Source organism: Dryobates pubescens, chromosome 31 (assembly GCF_014839835.1).
Source record: "Dryobates pubescens isolate bDryPub1 chromosome 31, bDryPub1.pri, whole genome shotgun sequence".
NCBI lineage: Eukaryota > Metazoa > Chordata > Aves > Piciformes > Picidae > Dryobates > Dryobates pubescens.
Genome location: NC_071642.1, coordinates 770,571 through 789,809, shown reverse-complemented (window position 1 = coordinate 789,809; position 19,239 = coordinate 770,571). Strand labels below are relative to the sequence as shown.

At 63.1% G+C, this 19,239-nt stretch overlaps 1 protein-coding gene across 2 annotated transcripts; it reads left to right on the top strand.

Moving 5' to 3' along the window:
- The first annotated feature begins 343 nt into the window (after window positions 1-343).
- HOMER3 (homer scaffold protein 3) lies at window positions 344-17,733 on the top strand. Of its 2 annotated transcripts, XM_054175025.1 has the most exons (10): window positions 344-882; window positions 7,455-7,594; window positions 9,376-9,532; window positions 10,367-10,498; window positions 10,962-11,069; window positions 14,111-14,232; window positions 15,051-15,207; window positions 16,256-16,366; window positions 16,702-16,785; window positions 17,515-17,733. In XM_054175025.1, exons 2-10 carry the CDS (start codon window positions 7,581-7,583, stop codon window positions 17,701-17,703), a joined length of 1,074 nt encoding a protein of 357 aa, XP_054031000.1. In that variant the 5' UTR covers window positions 344-882; window positions 7,455-7,580; the 3' UTR covers window positions 17,704-17,733. The 2 variants fall into 2 exon arrangements, with proteins under 2 accessions (XP_054031000.1, XP_054031001.1); XM_054175026.1 differs by lacking the exon at window positions 7,455-7,594.
- Window positions 17,734-19,239: the final 1,506 nt, after the last annotated feature.

Genomic DNA, 19,239 nt, shown 5'->3' with positions numbered 1-19,239 from the left:
CCGGCTGCTGATCTTCCACCCAGCTCCCCGCAGCCTCCCTGCTTCCCGGAGCGTTTTCCCCTTCCCCTCCCAACCCTTTCACGGTTTCTGTTCATTTCCCACTTGTCCAAACGACCTCATGGAAGCCAGAACAAAGCTCCCCGGCAGCAGCTCTCTGTGCCAAGGCTGAAGGGCAGCAGGATTTTGTTCCGCTCCCGGGTACCCAGCGCCCAGGAAGCCCCCAGCGCGGACCCCATCGCGCCCTGCCCCGCCGGGCGCCCGGTGCCGGTGGGCTCAGTCCGACCCGGCTCTGACCGGTTGTGCCCGGCAGGTGGTGCCGCCGAGCCGGCCCCGGCCCCGGGAATAAAGTCGGGAGAAGAGCGGAGCGCTGCGAGCGCGATGGGGCAGCGGGCGGCAGCCGGCAGCGGCTGAGCTGAGCACCGAGAACAAAGCGGCGCGGAGCGGGCGGCGGCCGCGGGCGGCTCGCTCTGAGCTGGGCCCCGGGAAGCACCGGCTCGGCCTGCCGCTCCCTCCCATGCTGAAGGGAAGGAGGGATCCCGGCAGCCGGAGAAGGGCAACTGCGGCGGCCGGGGCGGGGAGAGGCCCCGAGGTCCCGGTTGGAGCGCCCGGGGCCGTGCGGGGCGTGGGCGGCCGCGGCCGGGGAGGGGTCCGGGCGGCCTCTGCCCTCTCTGCCCCGCACGCTCGGGGATCGCCGGGGCGTTCCGAGCCGAAGAGCCCAAACTAGCAAGATTTCAAAGTGAAATTCCGGAGGAAATTTAAAGAGCATCCGGATCCGGAGAAGGAGAGAAAGAAAGAGGAAGGGAGAAAGAAATCAGAGCGCGGAGAGACCTCGGGCGGCAGGGGAAAGGACGGGAGAGCAAAGCTGGCACCGGCGGCGATGGGGTGAGCCTGGCACTTGGTTGTTCTTGCCTTGCTTTTCTTACTCATGGCCGCGGAGCTGTGTTTTAAGGTAACAGCGACAGCAGGGAAGGCTTTAGGTCGCCTTTCGCCCGCGCCGCACGCAGCGGAGTTTGGATTCGCTTTGATTTCTGTGCGTTAGGAAGAGGAAAATTGCGAGTCTGCAACTTCTTTAAATAAACTCCTCGGCGAGGGCAGCCTCCAGCCAGCTGCACCTCCGGTGAAACCCAAACTGGGAGGCTGCCTGGGACGGCCGGAGCCGGGGGTGTGCTCGCAAACTTTCCCGGGAGTTAGGAATTCGGGGTTTTGTTGTGACTTCGGCGTTCGGCACAAGGGATCCTGTTTGCGTTGCTGAATGGAGAACAGAGCCGCCTGCAAATCCCTGGGGATTTCCTTTGTGATTCCTCCCCCACCTCGGCTTTTCCAGGAGTGCAGTAATGCTGCGCGGCTGTGGATTTGGGCTTGGAAATGGGAGCTCAGTCTGGTGTTTAATTGATGCCCCAGTTCTAAGCCTCAATCACGGAACTCGAAGGACCTGGCGCGTTGCTGTGAGCTGCTTGTGCGCTGAAGCCCTGCTGGCAGTTTGGATCTGTAGGAAGCCTCTGATCAGCTCCCTCCAAACGTGTGGGTTTGACAGTGCAGGGAAAATAAATCACATTCCTAGGGGGTGACTTTCCTTCTGCTCATTTTCCTCCTGGAGCAAATGAGTGACGAGTCAGAGCCAGATTCGAGAGGCAGAAAGGGTCGAGGCGAAGGATCAGCAGTGGCAGAGGTGTGGCTGTCACAGCCCCCAGAAAGTGTCTCTGTTCCCCTCTAACTTCTGTGATCCACAGAGTTGCTGTGAAGCTCCTGGGGCTGCCAGGGAGGGTTTAACAGGCAGAGAGCCTGGGACCAGCACTTGACTGGAGCTGGGTGGCTGAACCCTTCCTGAACACTCAGCAGTGATTTGGTTCCTTCAGAGGGTCACCAGCTCCTGTGGAAACGTGGGGCTGGTGTCACCACCTGAGTGCTTGGACTCCACTGTCCAGTTCCAGTGGTGGAGCAGCAAAACTGGGGTCAGAGCAGGGAGAATTCTTCCACCCACAGCTCTTTATTTCCACTTCACTCCCGAGCTGAAAGTGCCATTCTGGTTGTCTGCTGGGGGCACAGGGGAGGTGTGAAGCACATCACTCTCTGCATCCCACCCTGGCAGCTGCTTGCAGGTGCTCTTGGCACAGGGGTGCTGCTTTCACTCCTCCACGTTCAGTCTCTTTGTAACATCACCTCCTGGCTTCCATGGACTGATCCTCCCTGCCCTCCTTGTGCCCAGAGCTGGAGGGGTTCCTGCATCAGCACTTCCCCTCTGGAGGGGACAGCTGGGGCCAACACTTGACCCTGAGGGAATTTAGTTCAGTCAGGGCTCAGCTGAGGCTTCAGAGGACACTTCAGTGAGGATTCTGTGTCCCTGCTGCCAGCAGTGCCAGGGAGTGCAGGTGGATCCAGTGCCTGGCTCCTAATTTCAGCTGTTTGCAGCTTGCTGCCTTGTCACAGCTATTCAGCACATTAACTCCCCCTCAGCTGCCACCCCCCTGACCTCTGCTAAGTGGAGCATTTGAAGTGTCCTTGTCAGAAGTCCTCTGCTTTTGGAGCTCTGTCAAGGGCAGGTTGAAAATAGCAGCAGATCTTGGGGACCTTTTCAGTGAAGCTCAGCAGGTTGTGCCTGGAAGTGCCGTGGGGCCAGGAGCTTGTCATGAGGCTGCAGAGGCAGAGTGTGGCAGAGGCATGGAACAGTTTGCAGGGTCCCTGTTACCTCCAGTGCTTTGGGTCTGGTGATCACTGGATGTCATCTGCAGTGCTTTGGGTCTGGTGATCACTGGATGTTATCTCCTGGACTGTATAAAGAACTGTTCAGCTGCAGCCTGGCTCTGTTGGGTTTCTTTAAGCTCTAATTACTCTGCAGGCCTCCAGCAACTGTGTTTGTCTCCAAAGAGCGAGCTGCTGGAGCTGAGGAGCAGCAGGAACAGTTGTCCAGGCAGGTGACTGCCCAGATGGTGCTGCAGACACCCAGCAGCACAGTGCTCAGCAGCTGAGATGCTCTGGAGGTGGAGGTTGGTTGCCAGAAGCAAAGGAAATCTCTCTCAGCTGTGTTGCATCTCGGAGTGCCCTTGATCCCCATCCCTGTGCCTGACCCTGCCTGCCTGTGGCTGCTCCCCCACTGATCCAGCAGGAGCACAGGGAGCCAGGATTCCTTTGCTGCCCTTTATCTGCAGACAGGCCAGAGGCAGCTGCTTTTCATTCCTCTGCTAAGCCCTGCTGGGTAATCTCTTGGGAGCTGGGGGAGGCAGAAGGGAAAGCAGCCCCTAGCCAGCTCCTGTTGCTGGAGCTGCAGGACTCCACCTTCCCTTTGTGGCTGGGGGGTGGAGGTCTGGAGGTTTGGCCTCCTCCAGGCCCATCTGGGCACCAGCAGCATCCCTGCCTCTCTCCCAGGGTGGCATTAGAGCAGAACTGAAGCAGCAGCTAAGAGGGCTTGAAAACCTGCCTGGTGCTTAGAGCAAAGGGCTGGGAGTCAGCCCTGGCTCTCCAAAACTTTGTTCCCAGAGCAGTTTTGCAGTTCCCTCTCTGACAGTCACTGTCCTGGGGGCTTGTGCCAGGGTCCTGGGCAGGCAACATCAGAACAGGCTCTGCACCCAGTTACAGCAAAGCAGCAGCACCTCTGTGCTCTGGCAGGGAGGGGTTACCCCCGGTCCCTGGCTCAGAAGGTTTGGGGTTTGGGGCAGAGCGATGAGGGTTGGGACTGCTGCTAAGCCACACTGCTTCCCCAGACAGCCCTGGCTGCCGGCAGCAGCTATTCAAGCTGCTGGGGGAAGATAAAAGGAAACGAAAACAGACAGTGGAGGAGGAGCAGGAGATCGTTTCCCAGGCCCTCTCTGTGCTCCAGTTCTGCCTTTCGAGGCTCTGGCTCCAACACGTTTTCACTCCCCAGCGCTGCCAGGGCAGCCCCCCCGCCTCCAACCAGCCCTGCCCCTGCGGCGTCGGAGGCTGCCCAGGCTGTGAGCCCAGGCTGGAGCCGCAGCAGCAGGGAACGTCCTGGGCCAGCAGCTCCAGCTCCAGCTGACTCAGCTGCTGCTGGGCTGGCTGCCAGGGCTGAGCCACATCTCCTGTGCTCACACGCTGGGTGCGAGCTGCCCTGTGCACACCCACCCAGGGACGGACAGAAAGGGCTCTGGGGGGGATGGCAGCCAGGGTGGGGAAGTTCCCACCGCAGCTGCTAGGAAATCCTGGCTGGCAGTGGGCCTGGGGCAGAGGGTGACCTCTTTTGGGGGGGTTGTGGCTGCTCCCTGAGCCCAGCTGCAGTGCAAAAGGACATCCCTGGCTCCCTGAGCTGTCACCAGGAGCATGGCACCCCCAGGAGCCCTGCCCTTGTGCCTGAGCACCCTTCTGCCCCTCACCCACACAAAGGGTTCTGAGGAGCTGGGACTTGGTCATTTCTGCTCTGCTGAGACCTCTCCTGCAGGGCTGTGCCAAGCTCTGGGGTCCTCAGTACATGGACCTGGTGGAGAGGGTCCAGGGGAGGCTGTGGCCCAAGGGCTGGAGCATCTCTCCTGCAAGGACAGGCTAAGGGAGCTGGGGTTGTGCAGCCTGGGGAAGGGAAGGCTCCAGGGAGACCTTAGATCTGCCTGCCAGTAGCTGAAGGGCTCCAGGAGAGCTGGGAAGGGCTGGGAGTGCCAGGACAAGAGGCAATGGTTTGAAACTGGAGCAGGGGAGATTCCTGGTTTGGCTTTGGGACAAAGAGGGAGCAGAGGCTGCCTGGATGCTGAGCAGAGTGTTTCAAGTGATGATCCTCTCTGTGTCCAAGCGCAGAGAGGCTTCTTTCTCTGACAGGCAAATGAATGTCCCTGCAAAGAGGAGCTGCAGTGAGTGAGGAGGTGCAGGCTGGGCAGCAGCTGGTGGGCTCCAAGAGATGCCCTTGGCTGAACCCCATCCAGCAGCACCAAGGCAAATGCAGCTAATGAGGACCCAGCTCATCCTCCCCAGCACATTCCAGCTGCTGCCTTAAGTGGCTAAAAGATTTCATTCTAAACCTCAGAACTATTCATTTGTGTCCCTGGAGTGCTTTGAACTCTGACTCCCTCCCCCCAGATCTCTCTCTCAAAGCTCTGTGCTTGTGCCTGGGTTTGGATCCTGCACTTCTGGGGCAGCTCTCAGCTTTGGCACTGCCAGCAGGGCAGAGGCAGTGGTGTGCCTGGGGGAGGGTGGCTCTGAAAGCTGCTTCCCTCCTCAGCAAGCAGAAGGATTCTCCTCTCTGGTGATGCAGCAGAGGGTGGGGGCAGGTGAGCAGGATGTGATCAGTGGTGGAGGTGACTAAAGGAGGCTGTCAGAGGCTGTCACAGAGGCTCAGGGCTGGGAACTGCTGAGGAGGAAAAAAAATGAGAGGATCTCGGTGGGGAAAAGCTTAGAGGTTGCTGAGAGAATGGGAGGAGAAGGAGCACAAAGCAGCTGTGCAGGCAGGCACAGACCCCTCCCCACGGGCAGGGAAGACAATGCAAGAGGAGATCTGAAGCAACAATAATATGCCCCTGGGCCCTCCCTCTGCAGGAGGTCTGTAGTCCTGGGATCCCTGCACTGATCCATAGGATCCCACACACTGCAGGGGTCATGGGATGGACCCTGGAGGTGTCCCCTACATGGGAGACCATCACTGTACAGAATTTCTTCCCAGCAAGGCAGAGGAGGTGCTGCAGTCCCTCCTGCAGAGCCCTCTGCAGCGGTGCCCAGCTCTGGTGCTCTCTCTGCAGCAGCCCTGGGTCACCGCAGGAGGTCCCTTCAGGAGGGGGCAGAGCCCACAGCCAGGCAGGACCCTCGGGGGCAGTCCCTGCTGCCTGTGACACCTGTGGGCACATTGCACAGGGCAGGGCAGGGCTGCTTTCAGTCCTCTCCACTCCCTGGCACCTTTGTGCCTGCTGCGCCCCTGCCAGCTGGAGCATGGTGCTGGTGCTGGGGACTGAGCTGGTGCCATCTGCACCTCCTTGGCACTGCCGCTGGTGCTGGGGACTGAGCTGGTGCCATCTGCACCTCCCTGGCACAGGGCAGGACCTGCAGGTTGTGCTTCTCCAGGAGCCTGGCAGCACCTCAGCGTGTCCTGACCTGACACGGGCCCTGGGCAGCCCCAAGCGCTGCCTCCGTGGCCTCTCAGTCTGTAGCTGCTCTGCTGAGAGCAGGAATTAGAGAACAAAACCCAGGGTGCTCTGCTGGCAGCGGTGCCACCGGCAGCTCTCTTTGTTCCTGGGATCAGTTCGGGTGCTGTGCAGAGAGGAATAATGGAAGAGCCAAGGTGGGAATGAGGGCAGCCTGCGCTCCGCCCCTCCTCCCGAGGAGCACGGAGTCAGGCTGCCGGCAGAGAGCAAGCCAGGGGTGACCGATCCCCAGCCTCGGCACCCCCTGGCCTTCCTCCAGCTTCCCTGCAAGCAGAAGCCACCAGAGGAGGCAGCTGGGGCTCTGCTCCGGCATCACCCCGCAGCTGGGAGCTTTGCTGCTGTGAAGAGCACCCTGGGGACAGCTGGAGCTGCACCCCCAGCTCCTTGGCTTCCCCTGGGTGCTTGGAAGCCTGCAGCCGGAGGGTTGAGGAACGTATTGGGGGCGGGGGAGGGGGAACAAGTCGTGGGACTGAGATATTTAACTTTGCCCTCCCCCCCCCCGGGCTGGGAACAAACTGTGGTGGCTGTGAGAGGAGACCTGGAGCCCTTCCAGTTGCCAGCAGGCCCTTGGGGCTCCTGTCTGTGTCTCAGGCTGATCCTTGTCTTTGCAGTCATTTGCTTTGCTCTGCCTTAATCACCTGGGGAGGGCAGCCCTGGGGGGTGGGAGGGCAGCCCTGGGGGGTGGGAGGGCAGCCCTGGGGGCCGGGAGGGCTTTTATCTACCTGCGTCCTGCTGGGAACGCAGTCCCCGGGGCCGGGAGCAGGAAGGGAATCGCCGGCGCCCAGGGCTGCCCCCAGCGCACCCTGCCAGCAGCGGGGAGCAGAGGGCTGGAGCCGGAGACAGAAGAGGACAGTTTGCATCCCAGGCACTCTCAGGACTATTTTTAAACGCTCTGTAGATGCTCTGAAGCAGGAGGTCAGCAGCTTGGCCAGCAGCAGGCTGAGTGCAGCCAGGTGCTCCTCAGAGGCTGCTCCACTCAAGCATCTCGGCTCTGGCTCTCGGCACTGCGCTCCTCCTGCTCCGAGCTGCCCTCTGCACGCAGCCCCTGCTGCCTGCCCTCCCTGCTCAGCGCACAACCATCGGGGCTGGAAAAGGCTCCCCCCGAGGTCCTCGAGCCCAACCATCAAGGCCCCGGGGGTCACTGACCCCCCCGCGGCCATCAGACCTCCTCCCCACTGCCTGCACAGGCTGCGGCCCCCTGCGGGACGCTGATCTCTGAGGTCCCTTCCAAGCGAGCTGAGCCGTTCCAGGGCCCCATGGCAGGGAGGAGAGCTTGTGCAGAGCTGGCACACGCCAGGCTGAGGGAGCTGAGGACAGCTGAGGGCTGCTGGCTGAGGGCTGTGTCCCTGCTGCGTGTGCTGACAGCTGACTTCTCCGTGCTAGGAAATGAATCACTCTGGGGGCAACACCAAAGAGAAGCCTCAGCCCTGCTAGGAGCCCCGAGGAGGAAGCTGCTGGAGGAAGAGCTCTGCACTAACTCCTGCCTGTAGTTCTTACCCCTACTAACAAATGTCAACGTCTAGGTAATGTCCTTCCTCTGCTCTCCCTGACAGCAGCCCAGGATGTGGGGGCTCAGGGGCACAAGCAGCAGGGGGTTCCCTGCTCTGTGCCTCAGAGGAGAAGCCACAAGCCAGGCAGAGCTGGGTGGCTGCTGCTGGAGCCTGGGAAAATTCCAGCCCTGGGTTGTGGTGAATAAAAGCAGCCAGAGAGCAGGGTGAGGAGCTGGGTTGGATCCTCATGCAGTCTGCCCCTGAGCAAGAGAGCAGTGGCTGGAGCCTGGGCTGGAGCCTGGGCTTGAGACTAGGAGATGCATAGAAAGGTTTGGGCTGGAAGGGACCTCGGAGATCAGAGCAGGAAGCATTTTACTGTCCAGGCTTTGGTGGTGGGGCCCAGAAGCAGCAGGCACAGTGGTCTGCATTGATGGGCAGGGGGAGGAAGAGTAAATGGATGGATGTGGGGAGCTTGCACAGAGCAGGCTTGAGCCTCAGCCTGGTCTGCAGCTGGCTCTGGGGGTGTCTTCCTCAGCCATTGCTGGTTGCAGAGCCCAGGCAGAGCCTGGGGCAGAGCTGTCCTGCAGCAGCTGCTGGCTGTGTGCTGAGCTGTTTCCTTTCAGCCATTGTTAGAGACCTGCTTGGAATCCTGCAGGATGCACTTCCCAAGCATGAGTCAAGGGAGGAAGAGCTGTGCTGAGGGGAAGGCTCCTTCCATCCTTCCATCCTTCCATCCTTCCATCCTTCCATCCTTCCATCCTTCCATCCTTCCATCCTTCCATCCTTCCATCCTTCCATCCTTCCATCCTTCCATCCTTCCATCCTTCCCTTTCCCCACAGCTTCAGCCTGGGGAGATGCAAACCTGGGGAGGTACAAACCACCCAGCAAAGGCAGAGTCAGCACCTGGGGAAGCTGCCATCAGCTGAGCACTGAAGTGCTGAGGGTTGGTGAGAGCAAGCTGCAAGCCAGGCTGAAAATAACAGAGCCTCAAATCAGAGAACCAGAGAATGGTTTGGGTTGGAAGAGGCCTCCAGGATCACCCAGGCCAACATCAACCCAGCACCACCCTGGCCACCAAAGCATGGCCCCAGGTGCCATGGCCCCAGGGTTCTTGGACACCTCCAGGGATGGAGCCTCCAGCACCTCCCTGTGCCAGTGCTGCCCTCCATGGCTGTGGTGTGCAGAGGCCACCTGGGTGGCCCCAAATCCGGGGCTGTGATGTCCTGCTTGTGCTTCTGCTTCCAGCGTGGTGCCCACCCGTGGGTGATGTGCATGGGAGCTCTGCTCCCTGCGGGCACAGGCTGCAGCTGCTGCTGCAGTGGCCAGGCTGGGGGCTTTGCAAGGGTCTGAGGACTGCAGAGGAGGACTGAGGAGCTCCAGAGGAAGGTGGAAACCTGCAGCTGTAGTTAAAGACCCTTGGGAGCTTTGGTGTGCCAAGGTCAGTGCAGTGCAGGCTGCCTGGCTGCTGGGCAAGCAGAGGCAAAAGCAGCTGGGGGCTTGCCCATGGCCCCCTGGCGTCTGAAATGGGCTCCAGAAGAGTGCCAGGGATGTGGAGTGCCCCTGGGGAGGGCACAGAGGAGCCCTGGAGGTATTGGAAAAGCAACTCCCAGGAATGCTCTTGGCTCCTGCCTGCCCTGAGAAAAAGGGACAGGAGATGCCAGCAGCCTGGGCAGAGGCTCAGCGAGGGGCAGTGGTGCCTCAGGGCCCTGGAGAGGAGGCAAAGAGCAGGGCAGCTGCTGCAGCAGCAGTGCCAGGAGCTGGGGGCACTGCCCCTGGGGCTCTGCCCTGACAGCCCTGGTCCTGTGTGTGGCAGGGAGCAGCCAATCTTCAGCACCAGGGCCCACGTGTTCCAGATCGACCCTGCCACCAAGAGGAACTGGATCCCTGCCAGCAAGCATGCCCTGACCGTCTCCTACTTCTACGATGCCACCCGCAGCGTCTACAGGATCATCAGCGTGGGGGGCACCAAGGTAGGGGGCACAGGGCTGGCCCCACACGGGGCACAGCCGCAGCCTGCTCTGGGCTCGCTCTCAGGGGGCGGTTCTCAGCCTGGGCACCGGCAGGGCAGGGCTGGTGCTGCTCTGTGCTCAGGTTTGGTGCTGGGCACCAGAATCCCGAGGAACAGTTGTCCCAGGGTCCTGGCGCTGCCCCTGCCTGCCCTGCCCTCCCCCCGGCCGTGCAGCAGCACTTCCTGAGAGCCTTTGCTGCAGCCAAGCCCTGCAGCCACGGCGGCGTCCCGGGGGCTGCCCCACTCCCACCCAGCGCAGCCGTCCCTGAGCTGCTCTTGGAGGACTTCTGCTGCTGCTTGAAGGCCTCCAGCTGCTGACTGCTGAACCCCTGCAGCCTCCCCAGGCAGTTTGTTTTGTGGCTGCCCTCACCAGCAGGGAGGTTTCCCCCCAGCTGCTCCTGACTGCTCCTCGGGACAATGGAAACCACCAGGAAGGTTCTCAGTCCTCAGAGGCTCTTTGTCTCTTCCCTTCTGCCCTGGCAGTGCAGGAAGCTCTGGCAGGGGGGGTTGGACTCAATGATCTCTGCAGGTCCCTTCCAACCCCTGACTCCTGTGCAGCTGGTGGTGCTCTGCTGGGGTTTTGAGGCTCTTTCTCAGCAGGGAGGGTGGCTGAGGTCTGCCTGTGGCACACGGCAGCAGACCCCTGGTCACCAGCAGCCTGCCCTCTCTGCTTGGAGACTGAGCCCCAGAGCCTCCTGCCCCCAGCTCCTGGAGCACTGTGGTGACCAATCCTCCCCCCCCAGCCCGGGGCTGCAGGCTGCACTTTGCTCTCTCACCGTTCCCTCTCTCCCCCCAGGCCATCATCAACAGCACCATCACCCCCAACATGACCTTCACCAAGACATCCCAGAAGTTTGGGCAGTGGGCAGACAGCAGAGCCAACACCGTCTACGGGCTGGGCTTTGCCTCTGAGCAGCATCTCTCCCAGGTACAGCCCGGGGGGAGCCCAGCCCCTGGACAGAGCGCTTCAGCAGCCTGCTGGGGCTGCTCTTCCCACCGTGCTGAAAGGCAGAGCAGCCTGCAGAGCACCTGCACAGTGTCCTGAGCACGGTCAGAGGGTGCTGAGGGACCTGGCTGAGCAGGGGGCATGGCAGGGTGGGGTTGGTGGTTGGGCTGAGTGAGCTGAAAGGGCTTCTGCAGCCTGAATGATTCCCTGGTCACAACCTGAATGAGGACTCTGGGGCTCAGTGTGTGGCTGCTGCTTGGCTAAGCCCAGTGCCAGAACCAGGGGCAGGGAGGGGCTGCCCTCTGAGTTCCCTTGGTGGCTGAAGAGGAGCCCAAAAGCATCGGGGTGGAGAGAAGGTGCAAAGGGAGCAGGAGCTGAGCTCCTCGGGTGCAGTTTGTTCCCTGCTGTGGTGTGGCCCTGGAGTGACTCTCTCCTTCCCCTGCAGTTTGCAGAGAAGTTCCAGGAGGTGAAGGAAGCAGCACGTTTGGCCAGGGAGAAGTCCCAGGACAAAACAGAGCTGACCAACCCTGCCCTGAGCATCACATCCCACCAGGTACTGCCTGGGGAGAGGCAGGAGCAGAGCTGAGCCCCTCCCTACCTCCTTGCTCCCAGCCCTTTCTCTCCCAGAGCTTCCCTGAGGTCACTCTGCTGAAACCCATGAAGAACATGAACTAATTAGTGCTGAAGTGGAGCTCCTGGGAGGGTTCTCCCTCCTCCACCTCTGCCACTTCAGCTGTCAGAGCCATCTGCTGTCCTGTAAGGCCATGCTGCAGGTGTGGAGGCTCCTGGGTTGGGGGTTCTGGTGTGGTTCTTTCCAGAGCTGCTGGCTCTGGGCTCTGTGGGACCACAGCAGCAGCACCCAGGAGGAGCAGTGCAGGAGCAGTGCAGGAGCAGTGCAAGAGCAGTGCAGGAGCAGCCTGCAGCAGTGCAGGAGCAGCCTGCAGCAGCCACAGATCACAGGGAAGGAGACCTGAGGCACTTCCAAGCATTTTCCTTCCTCTGTTGAGGGCTCTCCAGGTGTCTCTGCTAGGTGGGGCTCCATGGGAGGACAAAAAGACTTCTGAGAATCATTGAGTGAGGGCCCTGGCCAGGCAGCTCCTGCTCGTGTCCTGTTTCCAGGGTGGAGGAGAAGCTGTGCTGTGAGAGGAGGAATCGGCACCACCCCCCCTCGGGCTGGGCAGCGCTGCCTTGTGACAGCCAATCCATTTCCTTCCCCCCAGGGGAGCAAGGCAGCAAGCTGCAGCCCATCACAGCTCATTGCCGCTTGTGCTGCACTTGCAGCTGCTCCCTGCAGAGCTGGAGCAGCCCCGGCAGCAGCTGGCACCGAGGGGAGAGGATGAAGCTCTGGAGAGCTCCCCCCGTGGGGGCAGTTCCCCGCTGCTGCTGAGGTTGTGCCCTCCCAGAGCCCTCCAGAGGTGTTCCTGCGTTTGCCACAGCTCCTGGCAGCAGGGCTGGAGCTGGAAGGACGCTGAGTTCTCTGGGCTGAGTACAGATGGAGTGGCAGCAGAGGAGGAGGAGTGTGAGCAGCACCCTGGCCTGCAGGGAAGAGAGGGGGAGGTGGAGGCTCTGCAGAGACTGGAAGTGGCTTGTGGGCTGCAAAACTGGGGGGAATCTGCCTGGCTTGGGCTTCCTGCTGACTCTAAAGCCCCATCCTGCTGGCCAGCAGGTGAGGGGAGTTAGGTGCCCAGAGCAGAACCGAAGCCTCAGGTGAGAGCTGTGGTCAGTGATGAGCCCACAGCCAGCTGCAGCCTCCCCCTGGCTGAGCAGGAGGTGATGGAGGCTGGGAGCAGAGAGGCTTCACAGCAGGCAGAGGTGCCCTCCCCTGTGCTCTCAGGGGGGTGAGGAGCTCAGAAGGGGAAGGCTGAGCCCGGGTCAGGGACGTGCCCTAAGGCTCTGTTTGCTCTTAGCTGGCTCAGCAGGGTGAGGCCACAGTGCCCCTGCCCCACGCTGCAGCGGCAGAGCTGGGCACAGCCCCTGCTGGCAGTGCCACCCTCAGCGTCCCCTGCCCTGCGGCCTCACAGATCTGCTCCTGCCCCAGCCCCGTGCCTCCAGCAGCCCAGGTCCCTCCTGCCCCAGCGTTAGCAGAGCTCCAGAGCTGGGCTCAAGCTGAATAATGGATGCTGTGCCTGTCTGCAGGGGAGCAGAGAGCAGAGCTGTCTCCTGAAATCAAGTCAGGGCTCCCTCCCTCTCTGCATCTGCTCTACTTTAACTCAGGCTGCAGCTGCTCAGAGCTGGGGAAGTCCCCAGGCAGCAGCTCTCTCCTCTCCTCTCCTCTGGTAGCTCTTAAGCCAACCCCCATCCCCCTTAGCATCCCCCTCCCCGAGCACGGCTCCCTGCACGCCAGGAGGCTCTGCAGCCTCTTCAGCTGCTCCCAGGCCCAGCTGGGCTTGCAGGGGCTCACAGCAGCTCACCAGGGAACTGCTGCCCCTGCCCTGCCTCTGCCCCCACCTCAGGGGGAGACCAAGTTGTGTTCTGCAGCTCTCACTTCTCAGCCACTCTCTGGAAGGCTTCCTGGAGCTGGTGCCCCTCAGCTCCTGTTCCTGCCTGGCTCTATTAATAGATGTCAGCAGACTCCTGCTTGTCCTTAGCACAGGCAGCTGGGGGCTACCTCTGACCAGAGCCCAGCAGCCACCTGGGCTCACAGCCCCCAGAGCCTCATTGCCCAGGGGCTTGTTGCTTTCTGTAGCTCCCTTTGCCCTCGGTGCCAAGCTCCTGCCCTGCTCTGAGAGGAGACTGCAGCCAGGGTGCCCTGCAGGGGCTGGGGGAGGCAAAGGCTGCTTTGGCTTCTGCAGAGTCACCTCTGCTCCACTGGCAGCCCCCAGCAGCCTGGGGGATCAGTGCCTCAGCAGGGACCTGGAGCCCCAGAGGAGGGCACTCTGTGGTGCAGGGGCTGGGAAGTTCTTCTCCCACCCCTCTGGGGGGTGGCTGCCACAGGCACCTCAGCAGCAGAGTTTCCCCCCTGGAGCCTGGCAAACACCATCCCAGTGCCCCAGGGGGCTTGGGCAGGGTGCAGAAGCTGAGCACAGGAGGCCTGGCAGGTCTGTGGCTGCAGACTGCTCTGGGAGCCAGCAAGGGAATCCTGCTCAGAATGAGGCAAAGGCCTGGCAGGAGCAGCCCCAGCGCTGTGCAGGGCTGCAGGACTCGGGTCAAGGGCTGTGGCATCCCTGGCACTTGCCAGGGGCAAGCTGAGGGGCAGAGAATTCAGGCCCTCAGGTCAGGAAGGAGGAGCAGCTGCTGTGGGCAAGCTGTGAGCCCTCCTGCTGGGGCTGCCTGCACCGGGGGCACTGCCCCAGCATGGCACCAGGACAGGGAGAGGGAGGGCATGGCACAGGGCAGCTGCTGGGAGAGCAAAGTGCCAACCTCCCTGCCCAGGAGAGAGCCCTGTGGCCACAGAGCTCCTGAGGTCACCGCTGTGCCAGGGCTGGGACCCCAGGGGGGCTTTGCTCCCCTTTGCTGTGCAGAGCAGCACAGAGCCACCTGAGGCTGGGTCTGGGGGCAGTGAGCCCCGCAGCAGCCGCTGGCAGCCTGGGGGAGCCTGGTGGCCGTGTGGCCTTGCCCTCTGCTGGCTGCTAGCCACCTCCTGCTCCTCCCCAGGTACTTCCCAGCCCCATCATCAGCTCCAATGGGCCAGGAGAAGAGAAGCTGTTCCGGAGCCAGAGTGCAGATGTGGAGATCACCACGGAGAAGGAGAGGCTCAAGAAGATGCTGTCTGAAGGGTGAGGCTGCCCCAGTGCCACCCTTGCTGCATGTCCCCCCAGATGCTTTTGCCCCAAGCCTGCTTCAGGCAGCTGGCTTGATCCCCAAGCCTCCCCCACCCCCCTCCCCCATCCCCATTCCTCCTCTTCCTCAGCAGAAAGTTAGTCCAGCATGGAGGTGAAGTCTGCTCCCAGGTGGTGTGGGGAGGGGAAGGTTCTGTGCCCACAGCAGAGCTGATGCCAGTCCCCCCCCGAGCAGGGGTGGTGATGGCAGAAGAAGTCCTCACTGCTGCAGCTGCTGCCCCGGGGCTGAGGCTGTGCTCCTTCCCCTGGTGGCTCCAGCAGGGTCCCTGCTGCTCCCTCCCTCTGTCCCTTCAGGAGGCTCTGGGCTGGATTCTGCCCTGCTGCACCCTGGGACTCCTTCAAAACCAGAGCAAATGTCCTCTGCTGCCTTCTCCTGGGCCTGGGCTGCAGAGTTTGCTTCGAGGCAAGCTCAGACCTAGCCAAGCTCTTGGGGGTGGGCTCCCGGCCCCACACTGCAGAGCTGCTTTCTGGTAGCTGCCTGTGCCCCACCTCCCACCCTGTGAGCCCCCAGCCTGGCTTCTGCAGTTGTGAGCAAGCAGCCAGGGCCCTAAGGTCAGACATGCCCCAGGGCCAAAGGCAGGAGGTGCAGGGCCAGGGCTGGGAGAAGCATTTCCCCTGGGGAAGCCCTCCCAGGAGCTGGGCAGAAGCCTCCAGGCTGGGCAGAAGCCTCCAGGCTGGGCAGAAGCCTCCAGGCTGGGCAGAGGCCTCCAGGCTGAGGCTCTGCTGCTGCCCTGCCCCTGCTCTGCTCTCCCCAGCTCGGTGAGTGAGGTGCAGTGGGAGGCTGAGTTCTTCAGCCTGCAGGACAACAACAACAAGCTGGTGGCTGCCCTCCACGAGGCCAATGCCAACGTGGACCAGTGGAAGAAGCAGCTGGCAGCGTACCAGGAGGAGACAGAAGCACTGCGGCAGAGGGTGAGAGCCCAGGGCCCCCAGCAGCCCCCGAGCCAGAGGCTGCCCCTGACCCCCTCCTCCCCTCCTCTTGCCTGGGTGTCAGCAGGAGAAGGGATGGGAATCCAGGGTGAGCCTGGCAGGGAGGATGTGTCAGGGGAGGGCAGGGAGCAGGGCAGCTGCCACAGGAGCTGCAGAGCCAGCTGGGAGCCTGCTGGGGCCCTGGGGGTAAGGGCAGGGGAGCAGAGCCCCGGGGCAGGGATGGAAGCTGCCCTGCAGCTGCCAGCAGCAGAGGGAGACCCTCCCCAGCTGGGCAGCAGGGCAGTGTCCTGGCTGCTGGCAGGCAGGCTGGGGATGGCTCTGGCTGCTGCATGAGCTGGGTGCAAGCTGCAGCAGCGGGAGGGCAGGGAGGTGCCCCACAAACAAGGCCTTGTTTGGCTGCAGCCATGAGAACTGTGGGACCTGGCAGGGTCAGAGAGGGCACAGATCACTGAGGAGGCCTCGGGGCAGGGGGTGACAGGCACAGGGTTGGCTGTGCCGGGAGGGCAGAGCTGGGGAAGGGCCTTGGGGCACCTAGGGGTTGGCTGGGAAAGGCTCCTGGAGCCCTGGGGAGGAAGGCACAAAGCCAGCTCACATCCAGCTGCCTTGGTCAGGAGGCAGCAGCCAGAGCCATCCACAGCTGCCTCTGCTCCGTGGCTGCTGCTGACCAGGCTGCAGGCAGCAGCCACCCCCAGGGCTGTGCCCAGGGCTGCAGTCAGGCAGTGGAAGAGCTGCATGGAACTGCAGCAGGAGCCCTGCAGCAGGAGCCTGGCCCAGGCAGGGCAGAGGGCTTGGCTCCTGGGTTTGGGGGCTGCCTTTGCTCTGTGTGTGCTCAGCTGCTGGGCAGCCAGGGGGGAGGATCCCAGGAGCCTCAGGCTGAGTTTAACTTCTGCCATGGTCCAGGCAGAGCAGGAGGAGAGAACTGTACCAGCCCCAGGGTGGGAGCTGCTGTCCTGCTGCAAGCCTGGTTGGGTTTGCAAGGGAGCTGTGGGAGAGAAGGTGCCAGGACATCCTCACTGCTCCTTCCCTCCAGGTAGCAGAGCTGGAGGCACAGGGGGCTCAGGATTCCTCCAGTGAGAACAACAAGGAAGAGCTGAGCCAGACCCTGGAGGAGTTGGAGCTGCTGATCAAGGCTAAGGATGAGGTAACAGCCACAGGGATGGAGCCACAAAGGGAAGGTGGAAAAGAGCTTCCTTGGCCTTAGTGAGGGGAGAGCTCTGCCCCCTCCCCAGAGCTCCTCAGGCTGGGCAGAGGCTGAGTGGAGACCCTGGCCCCAGGAGCCTGGGGATGCAGCAGGGTGCAGAGAGCCCTGAGCCTCCTCCTTGGCTGGAGACCAAGGGCTGAGGGGGAGGCAGAGGAGGAAGGGCAGAGAGGGAGCTGAGTGTGGCTGTGTGGTCCCTGGGGGCCTGCTGGGGGTGGGGGTGGGAGCTGACCCCCTGGGGCAGGGGAGGGTCTGCCACGGTGCTGTCCCTGCCCCAGGAGATCCAACTGCTGAAGAGTCAGAAGTGTGGAGGCCGCTGGGAGGCCGAAGGGGAGCGGGAGGAGACCCTGCAGAAGCTGCAGGTGAGTGAGGGGGCACAGCAGGGACCCCTCCCCCTTCCCTCCTGACAGAGCTGCCAGGCCTGCCCTTGCCTCTGGCTGATGGGAGCAGGTCCTCCCTCGCTGCCTCCTTGTGCCCTCCCTGCAGCCCTCAGAGCTGGGACCTGGGGCAGGAGCAGCAGGGAGCTCAACTCTCACCTGCTGTGCTCCCAGCAGCCCTGCATGGCTCTGCAGCAGCCCTGCATGGCTCTGCAGCAGCCCTGCATGGCTCTGCAGCAGCCCTGCATGGCTCTGCAGCAGGGCCTGTGGTGTCCTGTGCCCTCCCTGCAGCCCTGCTCAGCCTGCTGAGGGCCAGGGCCGGCCGGGCAGCAGAGCTCTGCCCCAGCCTGGCCGGCAGGAGGGCTGCAAGCTGCTCTGCAGCTCGGGGCAAGGGCACAGATGGGGCAGGATCTGCCCTGCGCTCTCAGGGGGCACCGAGCTGCTGAGCAGAGGATCTGCTGCCCAGAATAACGGCTCCAGACAGCCCATGGCATCAGAGCCGGGGCTGGGGGCACGGGAGGGCATCTGCAGGGGACAGAGCCCTGGCACACGTCCACGGCAGGCTGCTGGGGCTCAGGGCAGGGACAGCCCTTGGAGGAGCTGCTGGAGGAGCCCAGCCCGGGCTGGCTGGGCGGGGGGCAGCCTGCTGGGGGGCGGAGGGGGGCGTGAGCAGGGCCTGGCAGCGCCGGGTCAGCCCCCGGTGCCCCGCGGCAGGAGCTGGAGCAGCGCAACGCGGAGCTGGAGCAGCGACTGCAGCTGGCCGAGCAGAGCCTGGCCGAGAGCCTGGCCGAGAGGGAGAAGATGCAGAACGAGGTCACCAAGGCGGCAGAGATCATGGACGTGAAGATATTTGAGCTGAGCGAGCTCCGGCAGGGCTTGGCCAAGCTGCTGGAGAGCAACTGAGGAGACCCTCCCCGGGGAGGGAGCCCCGGCTGGGACTGGCCCCTGGCAGCAGCCACGGCCCCGGAGCAGCCTCCAGGGCAGGACACCAGCAGGACCTGTGGAGACAGCCACAGCCACTGCCTGCCCCCTGAACGCCCAGGGAGGGGGCAGAGAGGACCTGAGCTCCTCCCTGCTCTGCGGGGAGCATCCACGAGTGGCAGGCAGAGCTCCCTGGCGCCTGCCCCAGCGGCTGCGCCCCGGCTGCCTTCCCAGCCCCCTGCTGCTGCCTCTCCCTGCCCCCCGGCGCCTCGCAGCTCTCCAGGGCAGGGCTGGGCAGCCTTCGCCTCTTGTCCTCGGTAGGTTTTTAGGGAACCTTTTGCAGCTCAGCTGCCTGCTTCCCACCCAGGCAGGGAGGGTCCTGGCCCCCCAGGGGCAGCAGCTGCTCCTTCTCCTCTTCCCCAGCCCTGACCCCACTGTGTCTCTCCATCAGGCTCCAGCAGCCCTGCTGCCTGGCAGGAGCTGCCTGCCTGCCCCCCTGTCCTTGCCCCACAGCTCAGGCAGGCAGGAGCAGGCACTGCAGCTCCTGGGGCTCCGTTGGTAAAGCTTTGCCCTGCAGAAGTGGGACAGCCCCGGGGGCATGGCCAGCAGCCTGCTCCTTTGGCCTCTCTCCCAGCCCCGGGGGGCTGCAGTTAATTGAAATTAAATGGAGCAAACCCCAGCTGCTGTTGGTCCTTCTCTTCCTTCCCTGGGGAAACAGCCCCGGAGCTGTCCTGCTCCCCGGCAGCCCAGCGGGGGGCTGGGCAGAGCTGCCCCCGGCCCAGACGGGAGGGGAGCAAGGGGGTGCGGGGAGCAGAGCCCTGGCAGGGGGCTGGGAGGAGAGCAGGGCCTGGGGGAGGCACCACAGGAGCCTGGAAAGCTGTGGCCCAGACCCTGTCCCCCCCTGTGTCCCAGACCCTGTCCCCCCCGTGTCCCACCCCCTGCCCCCTCTGCCTCTCTCTGCTCGCTTCTGCCTCCCCCCCCAGGCACAGGCAGCAGCCAAGGACCAGGAGCTGCCTTGCTGGGGGACTGCTCCTGCCTGCAGCTACCTGCAGCCTTCACTCTCCTGGCAAATGAACATCTCAATTATTCATAGCAGCCAGAGCACTGCTGGGGGGGGGGGGGGGGGAGGCTCCTGCAGGAGCTGAGGGTGAGCAAATAAACCTCCCTGCAGCTGCCCCCTCTGCAGCAGGTCCTGCTGAGCAGCAGCAAGCTCTGAGCCTCTGCCCTGGATCCAGCCCCAGGCCCCCCTGAGCAGCTCAGCAAGAGGAGAGGAAGCTTGGGTGCCACAGGCTGTGCCTGGGAGCCCCAGAGCAGGGCTGGCTGCAAAGCCAAGGCCAGCTGGGAGCTGCCAGCTGCCCAGGCTGAGCAGGAGGCAGCTCCTGGGCAGACCACCGGCAGCTCTCTGCTCCCCTCCCTGAAGGCCTCTTGGGCTCCAGCACTGCCTGGGGATCCCAGAGAGCAGCAGCTCAGCACAGGCTTGGTGCCCAAAGCCTGCTGAGTGCTTTCAGCCAGGAGCTC

Coding starts and splice junctions, on each gene's coding strand:
- HOMER3 (XM_054175025.1), top strand. Junction 9,533..10,366: donor TCAGCGTGGGGGGCACCAAG/GTAGGGGGCACA, acceptor CTCTCCCCCCAG/GCCATCATCAACAGCACCAT. Junction 16,786..17,514: donor AGACCCTGCAGAAGCTGCAG/GTGAGTGAGGGG, acceptor GCCCCGCGGCAG/GAGCTGGAGCAGCGCAACGC.